Source organism: Bubalus bubalis, chromosome 15, assembly GCF_019923935.1.
Source record: "Bubalus bubalis isolate 160015118507 breed Murrah chromosome 15, NDDB_SH_1, whole genome shotgun sequence".
NCBI classification, from domain to species: Eukaryota; Metazoa; Chordata; class Mammalia; order Artiodactyla; family Bovidae; genus Bubalus; species Bubalus bubalis.
In genome coordinates, this window is record NC_059171.1 from 15,739,795 (window position 1) to 15,765,424 (window position 25,630).

Consider the following 25,630-nt stretch of genomic DNA (forward strand, 5'->3'; position numbering starts at 1 on the left):
ATGGGGCTCAGAAATGCTCAATTAAAAAAAAAAAAAAAATTAGTGATTCTGATTAAAACCTAGGATTGGTATTCACAGACTTCATTCTACTCATGAAAATCTCTGAGTGCTATCATTTTGTTTTAGAGATGTTGGGAAAGCTGAGATAGCCTTTTTAAACTCTGGCATTGGGTTAGTAAAGCTTCTAAATCCTAGAATAGGATTGTAGGATTACAGGGGACATTAGAGATTATCTAATACAAAGACCAATGAACTGTGGTCCATGGACCAATATGGCCCTCCACCTGTGTTTGTAAAAGTCTTTGGGACACAGGCATACTCATTTGTTTATGTATCATCTCTGGCTGTTTTTGTGCTAGCAGAGTTTTGTGTTGTAACAGAGACTACACGGCTCATAAAGCCAAAAATATTTTCTGTTTGGCCCTTTACCAGAAACATTCATGGACTTTTGAATAGATCAGACCTGTCATTTTTACAGATGTAGAAATAATACTCAAAGATAATGAAATACTCCGAGTACACAGCCAGTTGGTGGTCAGAGTGCAAGTACAATTTATTTCTTGCTTCTATTCCATTATTTTTTGTTGGAGGTACTGATGCCTAGGTGAAATCAGAATATAAGTTTGTGGTACAAATTTTGCTTATAAGTTCATTCTTTTTTACACTACAAGTTCCTAGAAATGGTAGTCTGACAAGTCTTAGATGACACAGCTGTACAAAAGTCTCTTTAATTTGGGTTGGGGGAAGAATTTGATCATTGATTCTGTTTCGTGAGTATAGATCTTTGGCTTGATCTGCCAGGCAGTTTGATAACAGAATCCATTTTTGTTGCTATGCAGCCAAATGGACGGACCGTTGAAGTGGCTGAGGAAGAAGTTGTCCGAACTCCTCGAAGTGTAACAGCAAAGCAGCCAATAGAGACAGACAAGAAAAATGAAAAGGTAAGTTTGGGAGCCTATGAAATTATATGCAAGGCTCTTAATAAAGAGAGTGACATACAAAATGTTATATATATACCACCACCCCCCCCATTTAAGGAAAACTAAAAATGTGAGCTTATCATAGTGGATGGATAGATAGTGAAGGTTTAAGTAAGTTGTGTGTTTTTAAGGAAGGATGTATCACTATGTGTTTCTAAACATTGCTGTGGCATTATTAAGCATTCTGCCAAAGACAACTTATTCATGACTTGAACATCTTTTATATGAATAAGGTTCCAGATATGTTGCATATTTCTCACAGGAAAACAAAATTGTGTTACCTTGGCTAACAGTGCACATCTGACCTAAAAAGCTTGACAAATTTGTCCTATTGTAGTGTTGAAGTAGATTTCTTTTGTGATAGCAGCATAATCATCTGTTTACTAGGTACAATTTGACTTTGTTTAACAAGGAAAATGTTCTATACTCAGGTCATTATTAAAAGATTTGGGTGTGCACTGTTAAATTTTCAAATAAGACAGTGTATACCCCATAAATGATACATCCCTGGGATTTTATTCCTTTTCTAGTTGCCAGTGTTAGAACTGACCCATTTTTATTTGACTTAATTTAGCTTGTAAGTAGGCAAAATGCACAAGAAACTTAACAGTGGTACCTCCTGCTGTGGGCAAGAGACTTCTTATTTAATTCCTTTTGGTATATTAAAAACTGCATACCAGTTTTGCACAACCAGTGACACAACAACAAAAGAGATGAACTTGTGTGCCAGCTTTTGCTAATTTCTTATAATATCAGGGCTACCGTATTAGAAGATGCTGTCTCCTCCAGGCACTCCTTTATTATTACCAAACTTCTTGAAAATTAAAAAAAAAAAAACCGCACAGATGCACACCCTTTTCTTTTCTCTTCTTTTTAACCCTGTGCATACATAACTCCTTTGCAGGGGAAAGCAAACAAAAAAGCAGCCACAGGTAGGTAAGTAGTGTCTAGAAACCAAGGTACTGCAGCTCCTGCCCCATAGAATCGTGATGTGAAGTGGTCGATACAGTTTCTTAATGCTTGTAGTTTCAAAGTAACACTGAAGAACTGGTGAGATCAGTTCTGCCCCTGTAATCCAGTGAAATTGGTCTAGGGCCAAGATAACTGCAGGTAGGATAGCTTAAAATGAAGGATGGTTGTGGGAAGGAATTAAATGTATGCCTGACTTGTCCTTTGGCAGTAAAATAAATAGAAAATTACTTGTATTAACAAATAAGCATACAGTTTAGGAATTGTGAATTTACAGTGTGAATAGTTTATATGTTTAATATAGGTTTATACTTCTTGAATCTAATGTTTCCTTATTCCTGGGCTTTCTCTCTACTAGTGAGCATTTTATACTTAACTCCTGCTTCTACTCCCTGAATTATCCTGAAAAATGTGTAATTGGAATCATTTATCAGCTACCATTTGTCTCTGATTAATCATATATAGATTGTATGTATATGGATATAAAACCACAGGGTGATTAAAATCATTCTGAAATATCTTATGTTAGAAAATAATTGTAATAGTTGACATTTGTTAAGTATCTATAATGTGGCAGGCACTGTGCAAGATGAGGTAAATGTATTTACTCATATAGTGGGAACAACTTACTGAGCGCTCGCTGAGTGTACTTGTAAGACTTTCTAGAATATTTATACATGTTACTTTAAGTACCCTTATAAGAACAGTAAGGAGGTGGTATTACACCTGTCTTAAAGAGAAGAAACCTGAGGCTGAAGTTACCTAAGCTGTTGCAAGTATAGTCACTTCTAACCCAGACCCATCTTGACTCCAAAGTCGGTGCTTTTTACTGCTTTGTATTATTTGTAATCCTTTCAAAAACTCCTCCAGGCAAATAGTAGTAGCCCCATTTTCAGATAAGGGCTCTGAAGTATAGAGGGATTTTGTGACTTCTCTTAATTTCATGTATATTAATAGTTTCTGAACTAGGAATTGAACCCAGCTCATTCTGATGCCAAAGCCCATGCACTTTGTGATCACTTGGCAGAATCACCTCCTTTTAGCCACTGTTGCCTTCTCAGTGCAAGGTTTCTGCCTTTGGTTAGTTGCCTGTTGATTTGACTTTTTGCTTAATAATAAATGCTACAACCCATGGCTGGTGTTGCTTTTTTCCATCTTGCATCTTAAATTTATCCTTTTTAACTTGGTTCAGTCCAGCTCTCTTTTCAGTGAATTTTTTGTGCTGCGTGCTTTTATGTGTTTTAAATATGTGGGTTTTTTTTTTTTTTTTTTTTTTTTTTTTTCAGATTTCTTATTGTCTTTTTTTATAAACATTTTAGATCTATTATGTACCTTAATATATATTATTATATATTTGTTTTTGTCTCAGACTGACACCTTAGTCAATTTGAGAAACACAGTTTGCCCATAAAGCAGTTGGACTCTGTGCAGTGATACTGAATACCTTGTCTTGTCACTTGTTTGTTGTTGTTACTTAGTCACTGAGTCACGTCGTGAACCCATGGACTATAGCCTGCTAGGCTCTCTGTCCATGGGGCTTCCCAGCCAAGAATGCTGGAGTGGGTTGACATTTTCTTCTCCAGGGGATCTTCCTGACCCAGGGTTCAAACCTGCATCTCCTGCATTGGCAGGTGTATTCTTTACCACTAAGCCACCAGGGAAGTCCATCACTTGAGTAATAAGCCTTATAGATAAAACTTTGTCTAAAAAACAGATAAGACAAGGTATAGATCTTGAGTGTATAAAGCAAGTTAAGCCACCAGGTTTTCATTTGGGTCAGCGCTTGACCCAAAAGTGCTTGAAGGTCAGTCCCTCATTGATGCTGGTCTCTAATCGAATATACATTGGTCCGTTAGCCAGGCTGAATGTATTGTGCTATTAGATGCTGAAAGGGAGTAAAGAAAAACAGAAGATGTACTTACCCTCAGAGAGATTACAGCCTTGTTAAGGAAAGGCAAACAGAAGAGAAGGTATCAGTTGTAAGGCCTTGAGTGCCAGGTATTCAGAGAAGAAGGATTATCCTTTTTGGGTAGCCAGAAAAGATTGACTTAATTGCGGGTGGGGATGGTATTTCAGTAAGTAGAAGTGGGGGCCAGTTTTGGCAGAGAAGAGAAACAAGTGAACACAGTCATTGTTCATTTGAAATGAAAGCATGTATTTAGACATACTCAAGGGAAAGGCCAGTCAAGTTTGACAGGTCAGGGTGGGGTGGGGTGTGATAAAAACTTAGATATGTTCAGCAATATTTATAATGAACGAATCAGCATTGCATCCATGATTGTAAAGGTCTGAATTAAGATAGAAGTATAAAGGTGGTTAGTGAGAAAAACAACAAACGCAAAAATGTATATAACATTTAGTCACCATCAGGTTGTTGAGGATGAAGTCAGTGATTGTCCTACTGAAATATTCATTATAAGTATTAACAGCTTCTTACATTTTGTGATGTACACAATGTACAAAGTATTTCCACATCTCTTAATCCTAACGTACAACTCTGGGGAGGAGGGTATTATCTTTTTTTTTTAATACAGCTAATTGAAAAGAGTTTAATAAATTTCCCAGCATCACAAGGAATGGTCTCTCAATTTCTCTGAAATAGCAGTTCTCAAAGTGTGGTCCATGGACCCCTGGGCAGAGGTTCCAAGGACCTTTTTTGGGTCCCAGAAGCAAAACTGTTTTCCTAATAATTGAGACATTGTCTTTTTTACTCTAAGTCTTGCATTAATGGTCCGAAAGCAACAGTGAGCAAAACTGTTGACTCTGTAGTACAAATTAAGTCAGTGACACCAAACTAATAGTAGTTGAATTCTTTACAGTAGTCTACTTACAGTGTAAAAAAAAAACATTGTTCCACTTTAAAAGTATCCTTGATGAATCTATAAAAATGATAATTTTATTAAATCTTGACCTCTGAATACATGCCTTTTCATTATTCTGTATGATGAAATGGGAAGTATGCATAAAGTATGCTGTGTGCTGAAAAACAGTGGTTGTTCCTTGTTACTCCATTTTTACCTGAGAGAACAAGAAGTAAACAGGCCATGGTTATTTAGACTTCGATATTTGTAGAATTTTCTCAAAAATGGTCAGGACACTTCAAGGAAAACAACTGATAGTATTGTTGAAAAGTGCTTTGTTTCCAAGTAAAAATTAGAAATTTGGAAAATGTCTACTGCCATTAGCTTGACAACATCCCAGTACTTAATGAATTTATGATGAGATCAGTGGTGATGTTAACACTTTTTTTTTAAGATATTGTGTATAATGGAATGCTTTTTAACCTTTTGAGAGATGTATATACTCTGCTTAGTATAACTCAGCTAATCAGTATTTTCCAAATGCTCAATGATTGCATGTTCTAAAATTAGACAAGTATAAAAGATTCATTTAAGGTGCAAGATCAGTGGATTTTAATGTAGTATAGAAAGCTCGTTGACGAAGTTTCAGCTTCAACATTGCAACAGTTTTTAAGAAACTACATTTGACAAGTTTTGGTGTAATATTTTTTCCTTCTATCTAAACTCCTTCGTGACTTCTCATTGTTCTTGTTGTACAGTCTTGAACATAATCAAAGGCACTGTAGCTCAAGTCTTTTCCTACTTATTTTCTCTAAGCTCCAGACACATTGGTTTTCATTCTTTTTTGTTAAACAGCTTTATTCTGCGATATAACTTAGCTCTTTCATGTGTACAATTCTAGTGTATTTACATAGTTGTACAGCTGTGACCACAATCTAATCTTTAAACATTTTCCTCTTCCCAAGAAGAAAACGTGTGCCTGTTCAGCAGTTGCTCCCTGTTTTCCCTGTCCTCCCCTTGCAACTACTAATCTTCGGTGTACTATCAAGAATATCACAATTACACAACATTGTAAAGCAATTACACTTCATTTAACCAGTACTTTGCTATTTAACCAGGCTATTATACTTAATTGCTTTACAAATACATTTTTTTAATGCAAAAAAAATAACACTATTATCTGGAAAACTACTAAAAAACTACTCCTTCCAGTTACATATCTGCATGTATGCAGCTATATTTTTTATATGCTTCAATCAAACAACGTATCAAAGTAAATTAACGCAAAAACATAATATGCAAATCCAGGTTTGTTTTTTTTAAATGGAGCCAGATGCAAAAGATATTTGCACAATGTAAAACATGACATTCTTCTCACTAAAATGTTTGTTTTGGAAAATAATTTGTTTATATAGGTACATTTATACAATATATAGTTTATTATACTTTGAAATAAGTTAATTCATATCTAAACAAATTCTTAGTTTAAATTTATAATGGTAGATATCAATGGATACAACCCACACAAAGGCTCTTCAATATTCTCAACACATTTTAAGAGTATAAAAGATTATCCTATGACCAAGACGTGTGAAGAGTAGTGTTTAGAAGACCAAAGACAAAATTATTCTGCGGCAGCATAGATTTTATACAAGCATAAACTGTAGCAGCTCTTAACAAAATAGAGAAAAACCTGCATGCCCAGGGAACTTACATACATTTGTTTTATCTTCCATAATGTATCTTAGAAACTGTAGTTTCAAACCAGGGATTGTCAAACCAAGACCAACTGGTTATATCAGGTTCTCTGTCTATTGTTGAAAGTTTTATTGGAACACAGACAGACTTACTTATTTATATATTATCTGTGGCTGCTTTTGCAATACAGCAGCAAAGTTGAGTGAGTGCAAAAGAGGTCTTACAGTTTACAAAGCCTGTCTGATCTCTTTTTTTTTTTTTCCCTGAACCCCTGTTTTAAACTCTTAATATAGTCTTTTGGGTTCATTAAAATGTCTCGTTACCTGGAGTGCTTTAATATCATCTGATTCTCTAGGTCTTGGACTCTTTGACCTTCCAGGCGCCCTTGTACCACAGTCCATAGCTTTGTGATTTGGGTTCCACCCAGGGAATTAATTTTCAAGGCCTTCTTTAAGGTTAACCAAAAGAACCCTCATTTCTGTCTTTAGACTTTTCAGTCTGAATGCCTAACAAATAGTGGGACTGAGGCTAGAACCAGGACTACTGCCTTAGCACATTGTTCTTCCATGATACTGTAGTTCTGTCTGGCAGGAAGTGGTAGGGGGTTCAAAAGTGAAACAGTGAACTTGTTTTTTAAAGTGCTTAGATTGAAGCAAGAATGGATCACCCAAGTGGAATTAGTTTAGGCTGTTGTGCAGGATCAATCACAAGCTGGAATTAAGATTGCCAGGAGAAATAGCAGTAACATCAGATATGCAGATGACACCACCCTAAAGAGCCTCTTAATAAAGGTGAAACCGGAGAGTGAAAAAGCTGGCTTAAAACTCAACATTCAGAAAACTAAGATCATGGCATCCGGTCCCATCACTTCATGGCAAATAGATGGGGAAACAATAGAAACTGACAGATTTTATTTTCTTGGGCTCCAAGATCACTGCAAACAGTTACTGCAGCCATGAAATTAAGAGCTGCTTGCTCCTTGGAAGAAAAGCAACAACAAACCAAGACAACATATTAAAAAGCAGAGACATTACTTTGCCAACAAAGGTCTGTATAATCAAAGCTGTGGTTTTTCCAGTAGTCATGTACGGATGTGAGAGCTGCACAATAAAAAGGCTGGTTGCTAAAGAATTGATGCTTTCAGACTGTGGTGCTAGAGAAGACTCCTGAGAGTCTCTTGGACTGCAGGAAGATCAAACCAGTCAATCCTAAAGGAAATCAGTCCTGAATATTCACTGGAAGGACTGATGCTGAAGCTCCAAAACTTTGGCCACCTGATGCAAAGAGTCAAGTCATTGGAAAAGACTCTGATGCTGGGGAAGATGGAAGTGTCAGGAGGAAAAAGGGGCGATAGAGGACTAGATGGGTGGATAGCATCACTTATTCAATGGACATGAGTTTAAGCAAACTCCAGGATATAGTGAAGGACAGGGAAGTCTGGTGTGCTGCAGTCCATGGCTTTACAAAGGGTTGGACAACTGAAAGACTGAACAACAAGAAAAAATTGGAAATGTGAGAACCAAATCTGGGAAAGAGTTAAGGGCTCCATAAAAGAAGATCTTAAGAAAGGTTTCTTATAAATTTTTAAGATTATAAGTTGATAACCATGCAGCTTATGCAATGTACCATAACTTATGAGCTAACACCAAATATATTTAAATAATTTAATGGCTTGGTTGGTGAATCAAGTATACAAATAGCTCAGATTTTATTTGAGGGGGCAGTGAAAGTTGGGTAAATAGGGCTATATGTAATTCAGTCTAGTTTTAGGCCCTTTCATTAATAAACCGAACATTAATGGAACACTTCTGTGTACAAAATATAGCATTGTAGGCTCTAGCAATATAATGGTTGGTAAAATAGGATAAAAGTGTTGATAAAAGAGTCACTGTTCTCATGAAGTTTAGTGGGGGAAACAACTAGAAACAAGCAAGTATAAATGCTGTGAAAGAAAATAACCAGGGTGAGAAGAGTTAAAGTACAAGTTGTGTGCACTTCCCAACACCTGCAACTCTACTCTTCCATTCAAAAAAAAGTATCAGGATAGTAGTGAGTGGGGTGATCCTGAGTCTAGTTTAAATCACACCCACTCCCCAAAATGGGGGAAGTCAGTTGCAAGCCTCTACTTTTAAAAAGATTTGTGACATTTTTCATAATCTCATCTTGATTTTGTGTCATCAAGTTACTAAGTTAAATTAAGAACTGCTAGTTTAGATAGAGTAGAGAAATGGAATTCATATACCTTTTGGGCCTTTCATTTCATCCTTTGCTATTTAACTAGGCGCAGCTCGCCTGTATGTTCGAGACAAGTGAGGAAAATAGTGCCAAAATGTTGAGCAATATAAAATTAGGGACTTGCCATATTTGTTTAGGTAGAAAGTAGATGAAATTGATCCTGAAGCAATCGTTTTCATACTTTTCAAGTGGCATTTGCTAAAACTTTCAAAATAAATTTCACTAACAACTTTTAATTTTGTCAAGTACCTTTCTTTTTTTTTTTTTAACTTTATTTTTGGCTTTGCCTCGTGGCATGCAGGATCTTAGTTCCCTGACCAAGGATTAAATGTGCACCCCCTGCAGTGGAAGCACGGAGTCTTAACCTTAACCACTGGACCAACCAGGGGACTCCCATCAAGTACTTTTTTTCTTCCTGATTTTTTAAAATTAATTTTTATTGGAGTATAGTTGCTTTACAATGTTGTGTTAGTTTCTGCTGTGTAGCAGAGTGAATCAGTTATATGTATACATGCATCCACTCTTTTTTAATTTCCTTCCCATTAGGTCACCATGAATAGTGGAGTAGGGTTCCCTGCGCTGCACAGTAGGTTCTCACTAGTTAATAGTAGTGCATGTATGTCAATCCCAGTTTCCCAATTTGTCCCGTTCCCCCCACCTTGGTAACCATGTTTGTTCCCTACATCTGTGACTATTTCTGTTCTGCCAATAAGTTCATCTCTGCCGTCTTTCTAGATTCCACGTGTAAATGGTATTGTACCAAGTACAGTTTTAAAACCACGGTCACCTTTGCAAAAAAGACATTTTGATACAATGGAAGCAAAACAAAAATCTCAGAATAAAGTTTTTACCATGAGTTAATGAAAAACCTCATGTACCAGCCATTAGTCGGCAGACCAAAACACTCTAGTATCCATTTCTAGCCTTTAGAAAATACTCAGAGTTCCCTTTTTTGTGTGTGCTGTATTTACTTTATCACTCCTAATGTTGCCAGCAGAGACTTTGGATAATTATAGAGTTGTAAATATTAAGTCAGTTTCCCCAAATGTTAACCAGTTACTTTCCAGGTTAGAGAATAAATTGAATTAAGGGTTACATTCAGAACCTGGCTACTTACCTTGTGTGTTAATAGCTAGTTGCAAAATAAAATATCATTTCACTTAAAATTTGTTCAGTATTCTTATGATAGTTTTGATGCAATACAAATATTAGATTATACTCCCTAAGTTAATCTTTTTAGCATTAACTGGGAACTGTTCTGCCTTTGTTTATACTTTTCAGTTCTTTAAAATAGCAATATCTGTTAAGAGAGCAGTTAGCCATTTAAGTAGATTTGCTTTTGCTGTCAGGGTGTACCTTTTGCCCCTCTGATAAACAATAGCATTTATTTGGGTATTGTCTAATATTAGGAATGTCTATGTTAAGATTGAAAGATGAGCTTAGTAATGGAAGTATGTCTGTGTGTTTTATTTGATTCCCAGCTCATATTTAAGTTCTGTGAATTTGAGAGCAGATTATGCGTCGTCTAAGAACTGCTTTAGCATGTGCTTTTAAAGACTGTGCTCTCCAAAAGTATCCACTGGGATGAAGGAAGAAAATATTAGGCTTTCTATTTATACTGCTTTTTTTTTTTTTAATTAAGCTTTACTACATCTTTTATATATGGCTAGTCATTCGCACCTTCATTCGGGATGTTAAAAGTTACTAATTAATTAGGGGACAGGAAAGTGTCAGGGATAAAGCAGATGAGGTGGAACTTGAGCCGAGTTAAGAAAAAATAGTGAACATCATTTTAGGATTTGGCCATCAGTGGGGGAGGAGGATACATGGAAAAGGGTACAAAGAAAGTCACCCTAAAGCACCCAGGCTACTGTACTTTATTTTGAGAGAAAATTCATGGTCAGTAGAGTTTGGGCAAAGAGAGGAGTATTAGAGATGACAGTCCTCTTGGAACCAAATCATTACATGTATGTGAATAAAAGAGTATAAAGTAGAGATTAATTTGTGGAAGGCCTTATATGTCATATAAGGAAGGTAGACTTTATAGATGGTAGAAAACGGTATGAATTTTGTAATGGGAATATAAATTAATTGGACTGAAGTTCGCAGTTTTCCTTCAACTGTTAGCTGTAGTGGAGCTGATCAGAAGTAAAAGATTCACCTTACTAGGATGGCTGAGTCAATTAGTGTGTGAACCTGTGACTCTAAAGCATTTTATATGTTACTAAGTACTAACAAAGGTCCATCTAGTCAAGGCTATGTTTTTCCAGTGGTCATGTGTGGATGTGAGAGTTGGACTGTGAAGAAAGCTGAGCGCCAAAGAATTGATGCTTTTGAACTGTGGTGTTGGAGAAGACTCTTGAGAGTCCATTGGACTGCAAGGAGATCCAACCAGTCCATTCTAAAGGAGATCAGTCCTGGGTGTTCATTGGAAGGACTGATGCTAAAGCTGAAACTCCAGTACTTTGGCCACCTCATGCAAAGAGTTGACTCATTGGGAAAAGACTCTGATGCTGTGACTCACTGGAAACGACTCTGATGCTGGGAGGGATTGGGGGAGGAGGAGAAGGGGACGACAGAGGATGAGATGTCTGGATGGCATCACCAGCTCGATGGACGTGGGTTTGGGTGAACTCTGGGAGTTGGTGATGGACAGGGAGGCCGGGCGTGCTGCAATTCATGGGGTCGCAAAGAGTCGGACACGACTGAGCGACTGAACTGAACTGAACTGAAGTCTCATCTGAGTGAGAGGTTACTTTTAAAATGAGGTTAGTGTTAAAGGTAATAGTGAAATCGAAGAAGATGGACGCCTAAGTCAAGATAATTTTCCTTGCTTTTCTGCAGACCTTGTTTTAATAACAAATCATAGTATATTTCAATGTGAATACAATTTCTGTTCTTTTTGTATAACTTCCCTCTTTTAGGGCTTCCCTGGTGGCTCAGCTGGTAAAGAACACCTGCAATGCAGGAGACCTGGGTTCGACCCCTGGGTTGGGAAGATCAAAGTCTATGTACAGTGCTTTGTAGTGAGCAGTCTGCTTTCACATCCTATTTAATCCTTAAAAGAACCTTATGTGAAGTTAGTAGATTTTGTCCCATATGACCATTGAGGAAAGGGGTTTAGGGTGATTCAGCCTCAAATCACATAACTAATACTTCATTGAATTTATATTTGGCATTAAATGTAGAGAGGCAGAAAGGAAAGATTTGTGAGGGCAGGCTCTGGAGTCAGAACTGGATTTTAGTCTCAGTTTCAAAACTTAATAACCCTATATCTTAGGCAATTTATGTAATCTCTTTATGGCCTCAGTTTCTTTATCCATAGGTTGGGGTACTTACCCTAGTTTTTGTAGGTATACACTGTCCAATATGGTAGCCATTTGCCACATATGGCTATTTAACATTCTTTATTTTCATACTATCTTACTAATTTTGTTGTCAGTTGCTAAGTCATGTCTGACTCTTTTGTGATCCCATGGACTTGAGCCTGCCAGGCTCCTCTGTCCATGAGATTCCCCAAGCAAGAATGCTGGCATGGGTTGCCATTCCTTCTCCAGGGGATCTTCCCAACCCGGGGATCTAACCTGCATCTGTTACATTGGCAGGTGGATTCTATTCTGCTAAACCACCAGGGAAGCCCATCTTAATAGTTTTTAATATTGATTACATTTTGAAATGATAGTGTTTTGGATAGTGTGTTGGGTGAAATATAAAAATTAGTGTTACATATTTTTTTAATATATGCTAAAATTTTTAAATCATGTTTGTGGTTTGTATTATACTTCTGTTGGACAGTACTCGGCTAGACCAAGAGGTAGCAAACTCTGGACCACACCCCCACCCCCACCAACAAATTCAGCCAGATATGCCTATTTTTATAAATAGAACTTACTAAAACATGGCCACGCCCATTTCATTCTGTGTGGTATGTGACTGCTTTTCATGCTACAGCGGCAGGATTATTTCGTTGCTACATATATAACCATACGGGCTGCAAGGCCTGAAATGTTTAGGGTGTGATCCTTTATAGAGAATGTTTGCTGGAAATTCCCTGTCAGTCCAGTGATTAAGACTCTGCACTTTTACTGCTGAGGGCACGGGTTCAATTCCTGGCTGGAGAACTAAGATCCTACAGGCCACGCAGCCAGAGCAAAAAGAAAACTGTTGCTGACCTTTGCTCTAGATTGTAATTGATAGATGCTTCATGTGCTTTATCATTGCTTAAGAGTGAATGTGAGAGACAGAAAGTAGATCAGTGGTGGGTCAGTGGACCAGAGGGGGAAAGATAGTGGAGAGTGAGTGTTAATGGATGCCAGGTTTCTTTTTGGGGACAGTGAGAAGGTTCTGGAGTTAGATAGCAGTGATAGTTGTGCAACTTCGAAGATACCAGAAACCACTGAGTTGTGCACTTGAAAAGATGGTGTCTCAAATTTTTTTCTTTAAGTGGCTATGAGCCTGGTTTGATAGATGTAATAAAGCAGTACATTAAAACATGTTCATGATAATGGGAATGTGTAAAGAAACATGCAAATCAACTGTGGAGAATATAAGAAAAAATTATAATCTTTTTTTATATATTCTGATGTCACTTGAAATTATTTGTCAGTTTCTTAATAAGAAAAGCAATTAGCTGTCATTTATTGCTTACTCAAACTGTCATTTACTGCTTACCCTGTTCTTTTTCATTGTAAACTTGATAGTGTACAATAGTGCATACATGGCCAATCTCAGTAAATAAACAAGTATAAATTAACTATAAATAAAATCGGTGTTTTATGAATAGTAGTTCTCTTCTGGAAACACTTATCATGACTTTGTGAAATTTTTAGGAAGCTTTTGAAAGGAGAAAATATTAGCAGAAGGGAATTGGAAGGCCATTCTAAAAATGTCCATATCTTGCATGCGTGTAGGTGTTTTTTCTTGAATGAATTACTGTACATGTACCATATTCAAATCTTAGATATTTTCACACTGCTTCAGAACTGACAAAATATTAGCTGCTTTGTGCAATTGACTCATTAATTTGTTATACTTAGAATATGCCAGCAATCTGTTTTTCAAAATCAAAAAACCAATAATCAGTACATCATTTTCTTTCTGACCACTCGCAGTAGCCTTTTGTTTTATTGTGCTGAGAACACCATGGTATAGTACCATATTTATGATTCAGGGCAGGATAACGTGATGTCTCAGAGCACAGACTTTGGAGCCAGATAGACCTATTTCCTAATCCGTTAACTTCATGTGACCCAGAACAGCCTATTTAATATTGAACATCTCTAAATCTTTGTTTTCTCATCTCTAAAATGGGAATAATACTGTCTTCAGTGATTTTTTTTTTTAAGGAATAAAGAATTAAGTGTAAAGTACTTAGCATATAGTAACGACTGAATAAATGATAACCTCATACTATTATTGCCATTTAATATGTTAAGTTTTTTAATCAAACATTAAGTTTTTTTGGTTGTCAGCATCATACATTTCATTATGTATTTTACTGACTTCTACCTTTTCGAAAACATAATGAAATATTAAGTAACATTCTATTTTATTTTCAGTCAAAGAAAAATAAGAAGAAATCAAAGTCAGATGCTAAAGCAGTGCAAAACAGTTCACGCCATGATGGAAAGGAAGTTGATGAAGGTACTTGAGCAAGTGAAAGGACTGTAGAAAAAAAAAATTTTTTTTTTAACCAAGGTGCATTATATAAAAGCCGCATTTGTTTTGCTTAATCTTGTATTTAGCTCTTCTGTTCAATAACTCGAGATTTTAATGTACACATCAGTGACATTATTAGGAGACACTTTTTCCCCTAAATTATTTAAGGATCTAATAGTTCTATCCTTAAAGGGAACTGCCTTGAAATTTAAGGTCTAGCTCAATATCTTGAGCAATTTAAAAACCATTCATTTTGTCTTTGTTTCCTAGCAGTGTGGCTTGGTTTTTTCCCATTGTTCTTAAATATACCATCCCTAGAAGACTCGGTACAAAATTTTTAAGTAAGCCATTTATTGTCCTCACCTAATAAACCCATAGTATATATAACAGTCCCCTACTAGTTCTACCCAGCAAGATAAAAAAAGATACAAGATAACATATCAATTTTTTTCTAAACCATAGATGACAGATCTGATCAAAATTACCAGAATAAATAATGGCAATTAGCTGCCTGAAACAGCACAATTAGAATAAATTCATAGGATAAATGAATATAATCAGCACTCTTGGTTTTGAGTTTAATATCTAAATTTATCATATTTCAGGTGCCCCACCCTATTTTCCCCCCAAAATTGCAACCTTTTTGTCTTCCCCCTACTGAATAACATTTTTTTTTCTGGGGCTATGTCAGGAGCCTGGGAAACTAAAATTAGTCACAGAGAGAAACGACAGCAGCGTAAACGTGATAAGGTGCAGTCTGATTCTGGTTCATTGGATTCAACTATCCCTGGGATAGAAAATACCATCACAGTTACCACCGAGCAAGTTACAACTGCATCATTTCCTGTTGGTTCCAAGAAGAATAAAGGTATATTAGTGGAACATAAGAGTGATACATCAAATCCAATTTCTTTTAATCAGATGTACAAAATATCATTATATCAAAATCGGGCTGTTTTGAGCTGCTGACCTCATTGTGCTGATATACCCTTCTTCGTGAGAGCTTTGTGGACCACGTATTGGTTTACCTGGTACCAGCGGTGTCACTGTTACATGCTGCCTAATGAGTGACCTATTAAATTCAAGTTGCCTTTCTGCCTTGAGTCACATGAGAAAATGATTGCTGCTTTTTTCTCACGTGTAATTGCCTTGACCTAGCTCTCTTAACATCTCCATTTTTTATAGTGGACATTCATTTAATGAAATGACTTGTCACCATTCTGCATGTTGGGTGCTTCCATTCCAAGATGAAACAAGCATGTTCTGGATAGTGTGGGTTCTATCTGAATTTCTTACCACCCCAACTCTTTGAGAATGCTGTACGTGTTTGATAAAACTAGACTGGAACTGCAAACATTATTGAGCTAATGCTTTTCCCAAGCTTTCAAATGTTCAAACTATCCGATACTGATGGCCTTTTGGTAATTCTTCCATTGCTGTCATTTTTACCCTGGAGACATCAGTCTGCAGTGATGCTGTTCATCTTGCTTCAAAGCAGTGGCTTTCCTGCCTTTACCTTTTCATTAATTGCCAGCACGTCCCCCTTGTCTTCAGACCTGTGTCTTGGCCTTGATAGCTTTTGTTTTTTTGCTGCATGGGTTGGTGGAATTTATGGCTGCGGCACAGCACTGATCTCTCTTGCCCGTTCTCACTGTCACCTGATGGCCCTGCTGTGGTGGTTGTGTTGCTGGCCCTTTTTCACTGTTTGCTGCATGCCTTCCTTGCTAGCCCAGTCCTGTGTCATGCTGATTTCTTGATACATTATGATCATTATGCTTTTTAGTGTCAGAGAAATATCAGTAGTGTCTTTGTTATAACGTGTGGTCTCACCTCTCGCCATATTTCCTAAATCCTGGTCCAGATACTGGCAAAATTGTTCTTAAGTTGATGTGTTTGCGTCCAGGATTGTTGAAAAGGCAGCTAGCTGGTATTGTTGAGAGGTGGCAAAGTTGAATCCAATTACAGAGCCCAGTTCTCCAATTCCTCCTTTAAAGAATCTTGATAACCATTGTAGAACAGGAGACACTCTATCTACTTGGGCAATTTTCCAGGTCCTTTATTGGCATTTTAGTTGACTAAGAATATGGTAACTAGAGAACTCAATTCCTAAGAACATGTGAAATATGTTGTGAGTAAAACTCTTTTCCAGTATAAGACTTTAGTACTTCAAGGAACAATTTATTATAAATAATTAGTAAAAAATTAATTTGTATGTTACTCCTAATTTTAATGTGCATAATAGCCTATTTAGTATTAAACAAATTTTATTTTTATTTTAACCAGGTGATTCTCATCTAAATGTTCAAGTTAGCAACTTTAAGTCTGGAAAAGGAGATTCTACACTTCAGGGTGAGAGAAATTACATGTAACTTAAATTGAAGGCCCATCAAAGTATTAATAGAAACATATATATCTGTCTCTTTCCTCACATGAATGACACTGAAAGGAAAAAAAAAGTCTTAGAAATTATTTTAATTACTAAAGTAACATAATCATAGTTCAGAGATTTTGGAAAATAGATAAACAGAAAAGTCACTTCCACTTCTAATGGTACATTGGTATATTTCTCATTGTTCATCCCTCTCCCTTGTATGAAAAAACATTCTTTTAGTAATAGTTTATATGCAATTTTGATTCTTGCTTGCATTGTTTAATCCAGTAGAGAAAAAGATTTCTTTTTTCCCATGGACTTGAGTTTTATATAGGCATATATGGGATAAAAGACTTTTATTCTGTTTATTAAATAAGAAACCTTAATACCTTTAATCTTCTAAACTGCTTCCTGAACAATATCAAATCTTTCATAATAAATGGACTGTAGTCTAAAATTATACAGTACTTCACATATAGAAAATATATTTTATTTATTGATTTATGATAAAGATTGAATTAAGTAGAGAGTGGTATCTGTTACCTAAAAACTGAAGTGTTTGTAGTAAAACAAAAATTCAGAAATGAAGCAACTTCTTATTTCAGACTTGTTCTTAACACTTTCAGCTTCCTTCGTACTCAATCCTGGCTACACATTACAGCCATCTAGGAACCTTAGAAAGCCACACATGTGTATAAAAAGAAACATGTACTTATATACACACACCTATGTATATTTGTGTGTGTGTGTGCGTGTGTATACAGATACGTGCTTTACACATATGTATGGATACCTGCATGTAAACGTGTACACACAAACATACTGATGCCTGGACTCAACCCCTAGTAATTTCGATTTTGATTGATTTGGGCTGAGGTTCTAATGTCTTCTGTTCAGTCACTCAGTAGTATCCGACTCTTTGTGACCCCACGGACTGCAGCATGCCAGGCTTCCCTGTCCATCACCAACTCCCAGAGCTTACTGAAATTCAAACTCCAGTGTCTACATCTAAGAAATTTTTCATTTGATTTTATGTGTAGCCAGGTTTTAGAATCACTGCCTTAGACATAATATATATGGATAAACATTTAAGGAAAGAGCATGTAACTAAGGAGAAGCCTTTGTGTTTTTAGTGGGTGAGTATTCTGAGTATACCAGAATATTTGTTTTCCTGTTTGCTCGGTTGTACTTTTGAGCAGGTCAGTCTGCTTTTGAAAACATTATTACTGTGTGAATATATATATATATATATATATATAAGTTCAAACCTACTTGTATTTTTTAAAAGTCATCGATGGTGGTCATGTTACTTTTCAGATCCTTCCATTTTATCTTTAAAGCTTGATCTGTTCAGAGGACTGTAGGGGGAAAATGAGTGATAGATGTAAGCCAAGCAATTATGGAAATTTGAAAATATCCCAGTTTTAACCAAGGAGTCATGTATCCATTTTTAATCTTTGTTTTCTCTTCTTTAAGTTTCTCCAGGATTGAATGAAAACCTCACTGTAAATGGAGGAGGCTGGAATGAAAAGTCTATGAAACTCTCCTCACAGATCAGTGCAGGTGAGGAGAAGTGGAACTCTGTTTCACCTGCTTCTGCAGGCAAGAGGAAAACCGAGCCATCTGCTTGGGGTCAAGACACTGGAGATGCTAATGCAAATGGAAAAGACTGGGGAAGGAGTTGGAATGACCGATCAATATTTTCTGGCATTGGTAAGAGCTGTTAGAAAATTTTAAGCTAGTTTAAAATGCTTATCTGGTACATTTAAAATTTTCCAAGAATGAAAAACAGATCCATTGGTAGAAAAATTAGTCAAGCTATACAGAAAGAAAATGATTAACTCATCTCAGATCCTTCACATGGAGCAAACTGGGAATTAAATAATTGAATAATAGCATTGATTATTTACTCTTAATGCTTTCATGTGCTTTTATCACATTTGATTATCAGTGTAGCTAACTAGTATAATTGTGTATTTTTAGTCTTATAATTTATAAGTGTAATTTGTGAGCAGACTTCTTGATTAATTTCAACAGTACTACTATTGAGTTTAAATAAAAATAATAAATGGAGGTACAGTTTCTAGCATCAATTTTATATACTGTTTTACAGTCTACAAAATGACTATTGGTAATTAATTTTTCCCCTGAATTCTAAAGATAAAGACTATTAGAGCCTTATTTCTGTTGAGAGCCTTCAAGTTAAAAGCAACTTAATTTCAGGTTGTGTGTGTGATAGAAAACAGATGCATATTTAATATGGAAAACTGCAAAAAAGAGAAGGAAAAACCTACTCTTAAATCATATCACCAGTGACAACCTTTCCTTATGGTCTTCTTTTTTTTTTTTCCTGTGTACAATTTCAGTATTTTCTTTTTTTTCCCCCATAATCCAAATCATGTGTGCATTTTTGTTTTCCTCCTCCCTCACTTAATATTGTACCTCAAACATTTTCTTTACTTTCTGTATTTCATTTAATGATCCTATAATATATTGTATAAGCATAGCATAGACAATCACTGTTCCTACATTATCAGAGAAATAACTTTTCTTTTTTTAAAAGAAATATAAATGATGCTGTACTGAATATATTTGTTGGGGGTTACTTCTTTAGGATAGATTCTTGAAAGTGATTGGATTAAAGGAAATATGAATGTTTGCAATGCTCTATGACATGTTGTCAAAGTATTTTCTAGGAAAGTTCTAATTTATACTGTCAGCATCAGTATGAGTGTCATTTATCATATGTATATTACCAAGGTTGACTATTCTTTTTTTTTTAATCTTTTCTAATTTAATAAGAAAAAAATACATAAATTATTTTGATTAACTTTTTTAAACCACTAATGGGGGTGAATATTTTTCACAACTTTCTTGATCATTTCTATTTCTTTCATAAATTGTTTATTCATGTTCTTTGCCCATTTGTGTAATGGCCTCTTGCTTTTTGTGCTTTAATTTGTAATTCCTTGTGCATTAAACATATCTTTTCTGTTATGCTCGTTGCAGGTTTATTTTAGTTTGGGGGATTGATAATTACAGAATTTTTAGTGTTTAAGTAGAAAAAACTATTTCTTCCTATGTTATTTGCTTTTCCCATTGCTTCCAAGCTTAGAAAAACTCATGTTGAGCAACATCCCCAAGAAACAGACCTCAGATCATTTGCTAATATTGTTCTTAAGTTTGTTCTCTCTCCCCCTGCAGTGTCCAAAAATGGTGTAGAAATATCAAAATTTGTTTTGTAAAAGACCGTCCCTAAATCCCTAGCCTCATTCCAGCAGTGATAAAAGAATAACTTTCTATGGTATAAAGCATTCTTTCACACTTAATAAAAGAAATGGTCATGTTTAATCAAGTAATCTTTAGAACTATGACCTTTTGAGATATTTGTAATTTACTTGTAAAAGCTATATAGTGTTATCATAATTAGGACATAAATTAGATGGTAGTACTTGCTTAATGTTGCTGTAGATAAAAATTAAGCATCAGATTAGAGTTCCTGCCTAGATGGATTAGGACCTTTATTGAAATTGAAAGGAACTGTATTAAATGAGGGTTGCAGTTAGTTTCTGAGAAGAGGCAGATGTGACTGCCCTCACAGATGTATATGTTCCTAAAAATACTCATTGTAAGTAGGAAATTGCTTTAAAAATGTTGAGAAGATATCATGGTATAATGGAATGAGCATGTTCCTAGTATTTGGTACGAATATCATTGTATAGTGGAATGAACATGTTCCTTAATACTTGATATGAATCCCTATTTTTCCACATATAGCTTTTATGGAGATTAGGCTAGTTATTGAGCTTTTGTGAACCTCATATTTAAGTAGTTTAAAGGATTGGCTAGAATGAGAGTCAAGTACCAAGTTTCAGTGCCTGATCCAGGCTAGTAGTAGTTTCATTGTGGCGCACAATCAGCTGTGTTGCCATAGTAGAGAAAACATGGACTTGGAAAGTTGGCTCTGGTTCCAGGCTGGCTCAGGTGTTTTCTGTCAGCAAATCACTTAACTGCTCTGAAACTTCGCCTAGCAGCCTTGCCCTAAGGATTAGAGGTATTTGGTGTCAAGAGCCCAGTACATAACAGACATTCGATAAACAGTCGCTATTACTGTACTAGGTGGTTCTGATTTCTCAGGGTATCTTTAAATATTATTATCATAGTTTTAAATCTTTACGTGTCTTTCAAGTTTCATTGCAAATTGAAGGTTCCAAGTGACGTTCTTTATTTTAACAGCTGCTTGGTCTAGTGTGGATAGGGGAATGAATACCTCTGAACAGAATTCTGCTTCTTTTGCATCTCTCACACTTAACTCTGCTGTTTCTGGTATGTGAAAACAGTCTTTCATTTAGTTAACAAAAAATTTTCTGTTTAATTTTAGCACTTGTTCTTTGAAAAAATAATCAGAGTCAAGTACTACTAGCCACATACATTATAGATAAACAACATAAAGTAGCAAAGGCCTTGGAGAGCGAAAGACCTAAACTCTTACTGCTGGTGGCTTAGTTCCTTTTGTTGTGTAGATAGGAAGATTCTGTGGCCTAACATAACTGAAAGCATGTTGACACTCATGCAGAAGAATGCAAATATTAATAGAAGGCCTTTCTTCAAAGTCATGACACTTCTGTTACTAGTTTATTCCATTATTACTAACCAAACTACCATCAATCCAGCATTACTTACATAGATATGCCATTTATCAATAATAATTCATGGACCCAGTGTGCTGATCATGTAATTCCACAGCGTCTGGAGTCACTAGTCTAGAAGAGAGGTCAGCAAACTTTTTCTGTAAAGGGCCCAATAATAAATATTTTAGGCTATGTGGGCCGTTCTGCCTTTGTAGCAGGGAAGCAGCCAGAGGCAGTGCATAAACCAGATGGGTGTATCTGGGTGAAATTTTGTTCTCTTGACTTTTGTTTCAACCATTTAAAAATATAAAAACTGTTCTTGGCTCCTGGGCACCTACCAAAAGGGGGATGGCTAGATTTGGTTTATGAGTTGTGATTTACCAACCCCTGGTCTTACAGGCTACACTGTAGTTCCAGAGGTATGTTAATTTCTTCCTTCATTTGGTGACTTTGTACAACACGGATGCTGTTCTCTCCATATATTCAGAGAAAGCTGCTAAAGAAATAGCAACAGTGTTACTATAGTCTTTCTAAGCAACTAATGTGCTAATTATATATGAATTTTATAGGGTTGTTCTACTTGTTAAAGTTTATTTTTAAAATATGTAACCATTTTGAGTTTATGTCAAGCATGTTAGTGGTAAGCTAATCTACAACCAACTGAAAATCTGTGAGGACTTTTATGAAAGGAAGTGATTATGGCTAAGTCTCTTATACAAACATATTCTTAACCCTTTCTTTATATCAGTGGCTCTGATTCCAAAGTGAGTATCAGAGTCACCTAAGAAGGACTCCAAAACACATGCAAATTCTGATGCAGAAGGTCCAGGGTATATGAATCCCTGATGGAGAAGCACTGCTTTACATTTCCATGCTAAAACGAGCTTATGTCAGTAGAGCCAAACATCTTCGAATGTGTATGCCCTGAAAACTGTAAGCAGAATTCTGTGGAAGCCCTGGACAGTAGTCTGACCACAACTTTCATCACACTGCTTACGGGCAGTGTGACCCCCACTCACCACACCTGTTCCCCACCTCCCAGAGAAATGAAGACAAAAAATTCAGGAGATAATTTTCTCTTCTCTATAAGTGCACTTGAACTTAACTTGGTCTCCAAACGCCGGCACAACTCTGTAAATTCTCTTTGGCTTCTTTCTGCCTCATTTGTCTAAATATCATCTATTTCTTTTGTCTTTTTCCTTAGAAAGTTCTAGCAAACTCAGACATTTTCTAGTTCTCTCCTTCACAGTTCTAAGGATATAGGGATATTCTGAAACATCCAGGATTTTTTTTTTAATGCTTTATTACTTTTCATTAAGAAAAATAAAACTTTTTTGACTTGAAATTTGGAGATAGCCAATTTGAAGTATATATCATAAAAGATAAAATCTAATGGATTGGTACTAGGGAAAAAATAGATTTCTGATCAGTGAATTCAATCTAGTGATTATCATGCTTAATCTAAAATTACCCTCAATTCTACTTTATCTTAACTCTTTTTCTAATGTCTGAATTTTTCCTTTTAGGAGAAATGAAAAATAATTAAATCTTCGTGTGCAAAGTATAGAACTATTGTTATGAAACATCATTAGAAATTTCCATTTTTAATTTTATTGCATTCGTTTTCATTTAAGGATCTACTGCTGAGCCAGTTTCTCAGTCTACCACTTCTGATTATCAGTGGGATGTTAGCCGTAATCAACCCTATATCGATGATGAATGGTCTGGGTTAAGTATGTCCTTTTATTAGTTTACTTTTGTTTTCAGAATTTTCTTTCTAGCACCCTGAATTCATGTTTATGTTTTAATTTTAATTCTGATTTTTCACCTTTTAGGTCATAGCAGTAAAACTTAATACCAAATGTATACTACAAACCGATTATTAAATACCTGTAGAATTTAAAAAAAAGAAAACTAAATTCAGTTTTCATGATTGAGGCAATATTTAAACATGAAGTTTTCTTATAGTTGCACTGTAGTTTTTAGAGTTTTTAAAATTGTTTGTTTTAAATAAATGTTCTATTTATTTCCCTAGTTTTATATACTAGAGTGAATAGAATATGTAAGAATGGCTTTGAATTTGTGAGGTATGCAGGTTTTTATGTTGGTAGAAAACCATTTTCTTCGTCTAATTTCCAGTAGAAGCATAAGAAAGTTAAAGGCAAGAGTCACAAAAAAAGAGAAAGGGGAAAAGAATATGATTTTTATGTTCAGAAAGCTCATACCCTCTTCATTTTAAAAAATATTTTTTCCCCTACAGCCTCACGTCTTAGAATTGAAAACCCTCTGAAGACAGGAACTCGGTCTGCCTTTCCTTCTCTCAGTGCTTAGGGCAGTGCGCTACACAGGTGTTCAGCAGCAGCGCTGACAGTAACGGCAGACACCTGCCTGTGCCAGACACTGATCTAAGCGGTTTGAGTCTTAAGTCTATTATTAGTTTGCTTAGTACAGTTCTATTGTAGATATTATTTTTCCCCCACACTTTCCAGATGAAGAAACGGAAACAAAGAAAAGTTATCTATTTTTCCCCAGCCACACAGTTAAGTTGGAGGAGCAGGTATCAAACTGGTAGTCTGGCTCCAGAGTGTATGCTCTTAACCACTACACGTGCAGCCTTGGTGATGATAGTAATCATGAACGTAAATTTGAAACATAGTCTGAAAATTAGTCTTAGACTGGTCTCTGTTAGATTAGTTGAAGCATAATTCTTAGAGGTTGAGGGAGATGAGGTTGGAAAGATGAATTATGAAGGACCAAACTGTGAAAAGCCTTGAGTGTTAGTCGCTCAGTCGTGTCTAAACCGACTCTTTGTGACCCACATGGACTGTCGCCTGCCAGCTCTTCTGTCCGTAGAACTCTCCAGGCAAGAATATTGGAGTGGGCTCCCGTTTCCTCCTCCAGGGAATCTTCCCCACCCAGGGATCAAACGCAGGTCTCCTGCATTGTAGGCAGATTCTTTACCGTCTGCTGACTAAAATATTAGGGAGGTTAGGGTCAGAATACTAGTTTAAAAGGTAGATCCTAGTTCTAATCCTGACTTTAAAAAGTAGTAACTCATATGTCTTGAATTTTGTCACTTATCTTGGAATCTAAATTAACTGACCTGTAAAATACAGCAAATAGTCTCTCATATCTATTTCCATAGAGTGTTACGAGGTTTTAATGAGATATTGAATGAACGTGAAAGTTCCTTGAAAATTATAAAGTATCAGATAAATACAAAGTATTATAAGGATGTGAAAGAATTTTTAGAGGGAAAAAAGCCTTACCTGTGCTTTGGGAAGAATGAACAGCTATGTGCAAAATAGACTTGAGGAATGATTATAGGACTGATGGGTAGTGATTGTAAGCAAATAGCACTGAGGTGTCGTGGGCAGCTGTGGTTAAAGCTGAGAAAAACTGAGCAAGCAGGGCACTAGGCTTCACTGCTTGGACATAACAGCTCTACTTTTTTATCCTTAAAAATAAACATATCCATGGGACTCTATTCTTAAAGTAATGAGTGTTAAGAACACTTTCTTTGTTCGTTATGCTGTATTGAGCAGTCTTTTAAGTCCTCAGTTCCTCTTTAACCACATTTTCTCTGTGAATTTTATTTTTTGTGTTACCTTCTTGAATGTCACTAATTTTGGTACTCAGTGAATTTAGTCATTCCTTCTAAATTTATAGAATTCATGAAGTATTTGAGATTACGGATCCCACAAAGTATATATATTATTTAACAGTGTGATTTGAGTAATATATTGACTCTCTGGTTTGAGTCATAAATATCATTATCTGGCAGAAAGGCACTGAATTTAGCGAATCACTTGAATATAAAGTTAAGATGCTGGGACTTCCGTGGTGGTCCAGTGGTTAAGACTCCACATTCCCACTGCATGGGGCACAGGTTCGATCCCTGGTCAGGGAACTAAGTTCCTGCCTTGCAGCCGAAATAATTTTAAAAATAAAATTAAGATGCTAAAGTATGGAAGGTAACGTTTTTTAAAGGCAGCTGTTAATCTGTCCGTTATCTTGACCATAAAGGAACAATATCATAACCCCTATAAAAAGTCAGATTTTGAATAGAATTTTGTTTTTGTTGACACATGAGAAAGAATTAATGGCCCCATGGTGAAGAGGTTAAGAGCGTGAGCTTTGAGGACAGACTACCTGAGTTTGAATCTTAGCTACCTTGTTTTTCTGTGTTTCAGTTTCATCATCTGTAAATAATATTTCTTCCCTCACAGACTTAAAGCTCTTAGAACACTGCCTGATACATGGTAAATATTCAGTAAGTGTTGTGGT

The 25,630-nt window shown here is 36.0% G+C and overlaps 1 protein-coding gene across 5 annotated transcripts in view; it reads left to right on the top strand.

The window, feature by feature from the left end:
- Nucleotides 1-25,630, top strand: part of MTDH (metadherin) — a 54,569-nt gene that overhangs the window by 15,157 nt on the left and 13,782 nt on the right. The window contains exons 2-8 of one of the 5 annotated variants that reach the window (XM_025265062.3): nt 840-941; nt 14,242-14,326; nt 15,033-15,209; nt 16,625-16,690; nt 18,189-18,425; nt 20,949-21,038; nt 22,978-23,076. In XM_025265062.3, coding sequence (XP_025120847.3) covers nt 840-941; nt 14,242-14,326; nt 15,033-15,209; nt 16,625-16,690; nt 18,189-18,425; nt 20,949-21,038; nt 22,978-23,076 — 856 coding nt within the window. The remainder of the gene's footprint in view (nt 1-839; nt 942-14,241; nt 14,327-15,032; nt 15,210-16,624; nt 16,691-18,188; nt 18,426-20,948; nt 21,039-22,977; nt 23,077-25,630) is intronic. The other 4 variants (XM_025265064.3, XM_025265066.3, XM_025265063.3 and 1 more) reach the window with 4 other exon arrangements.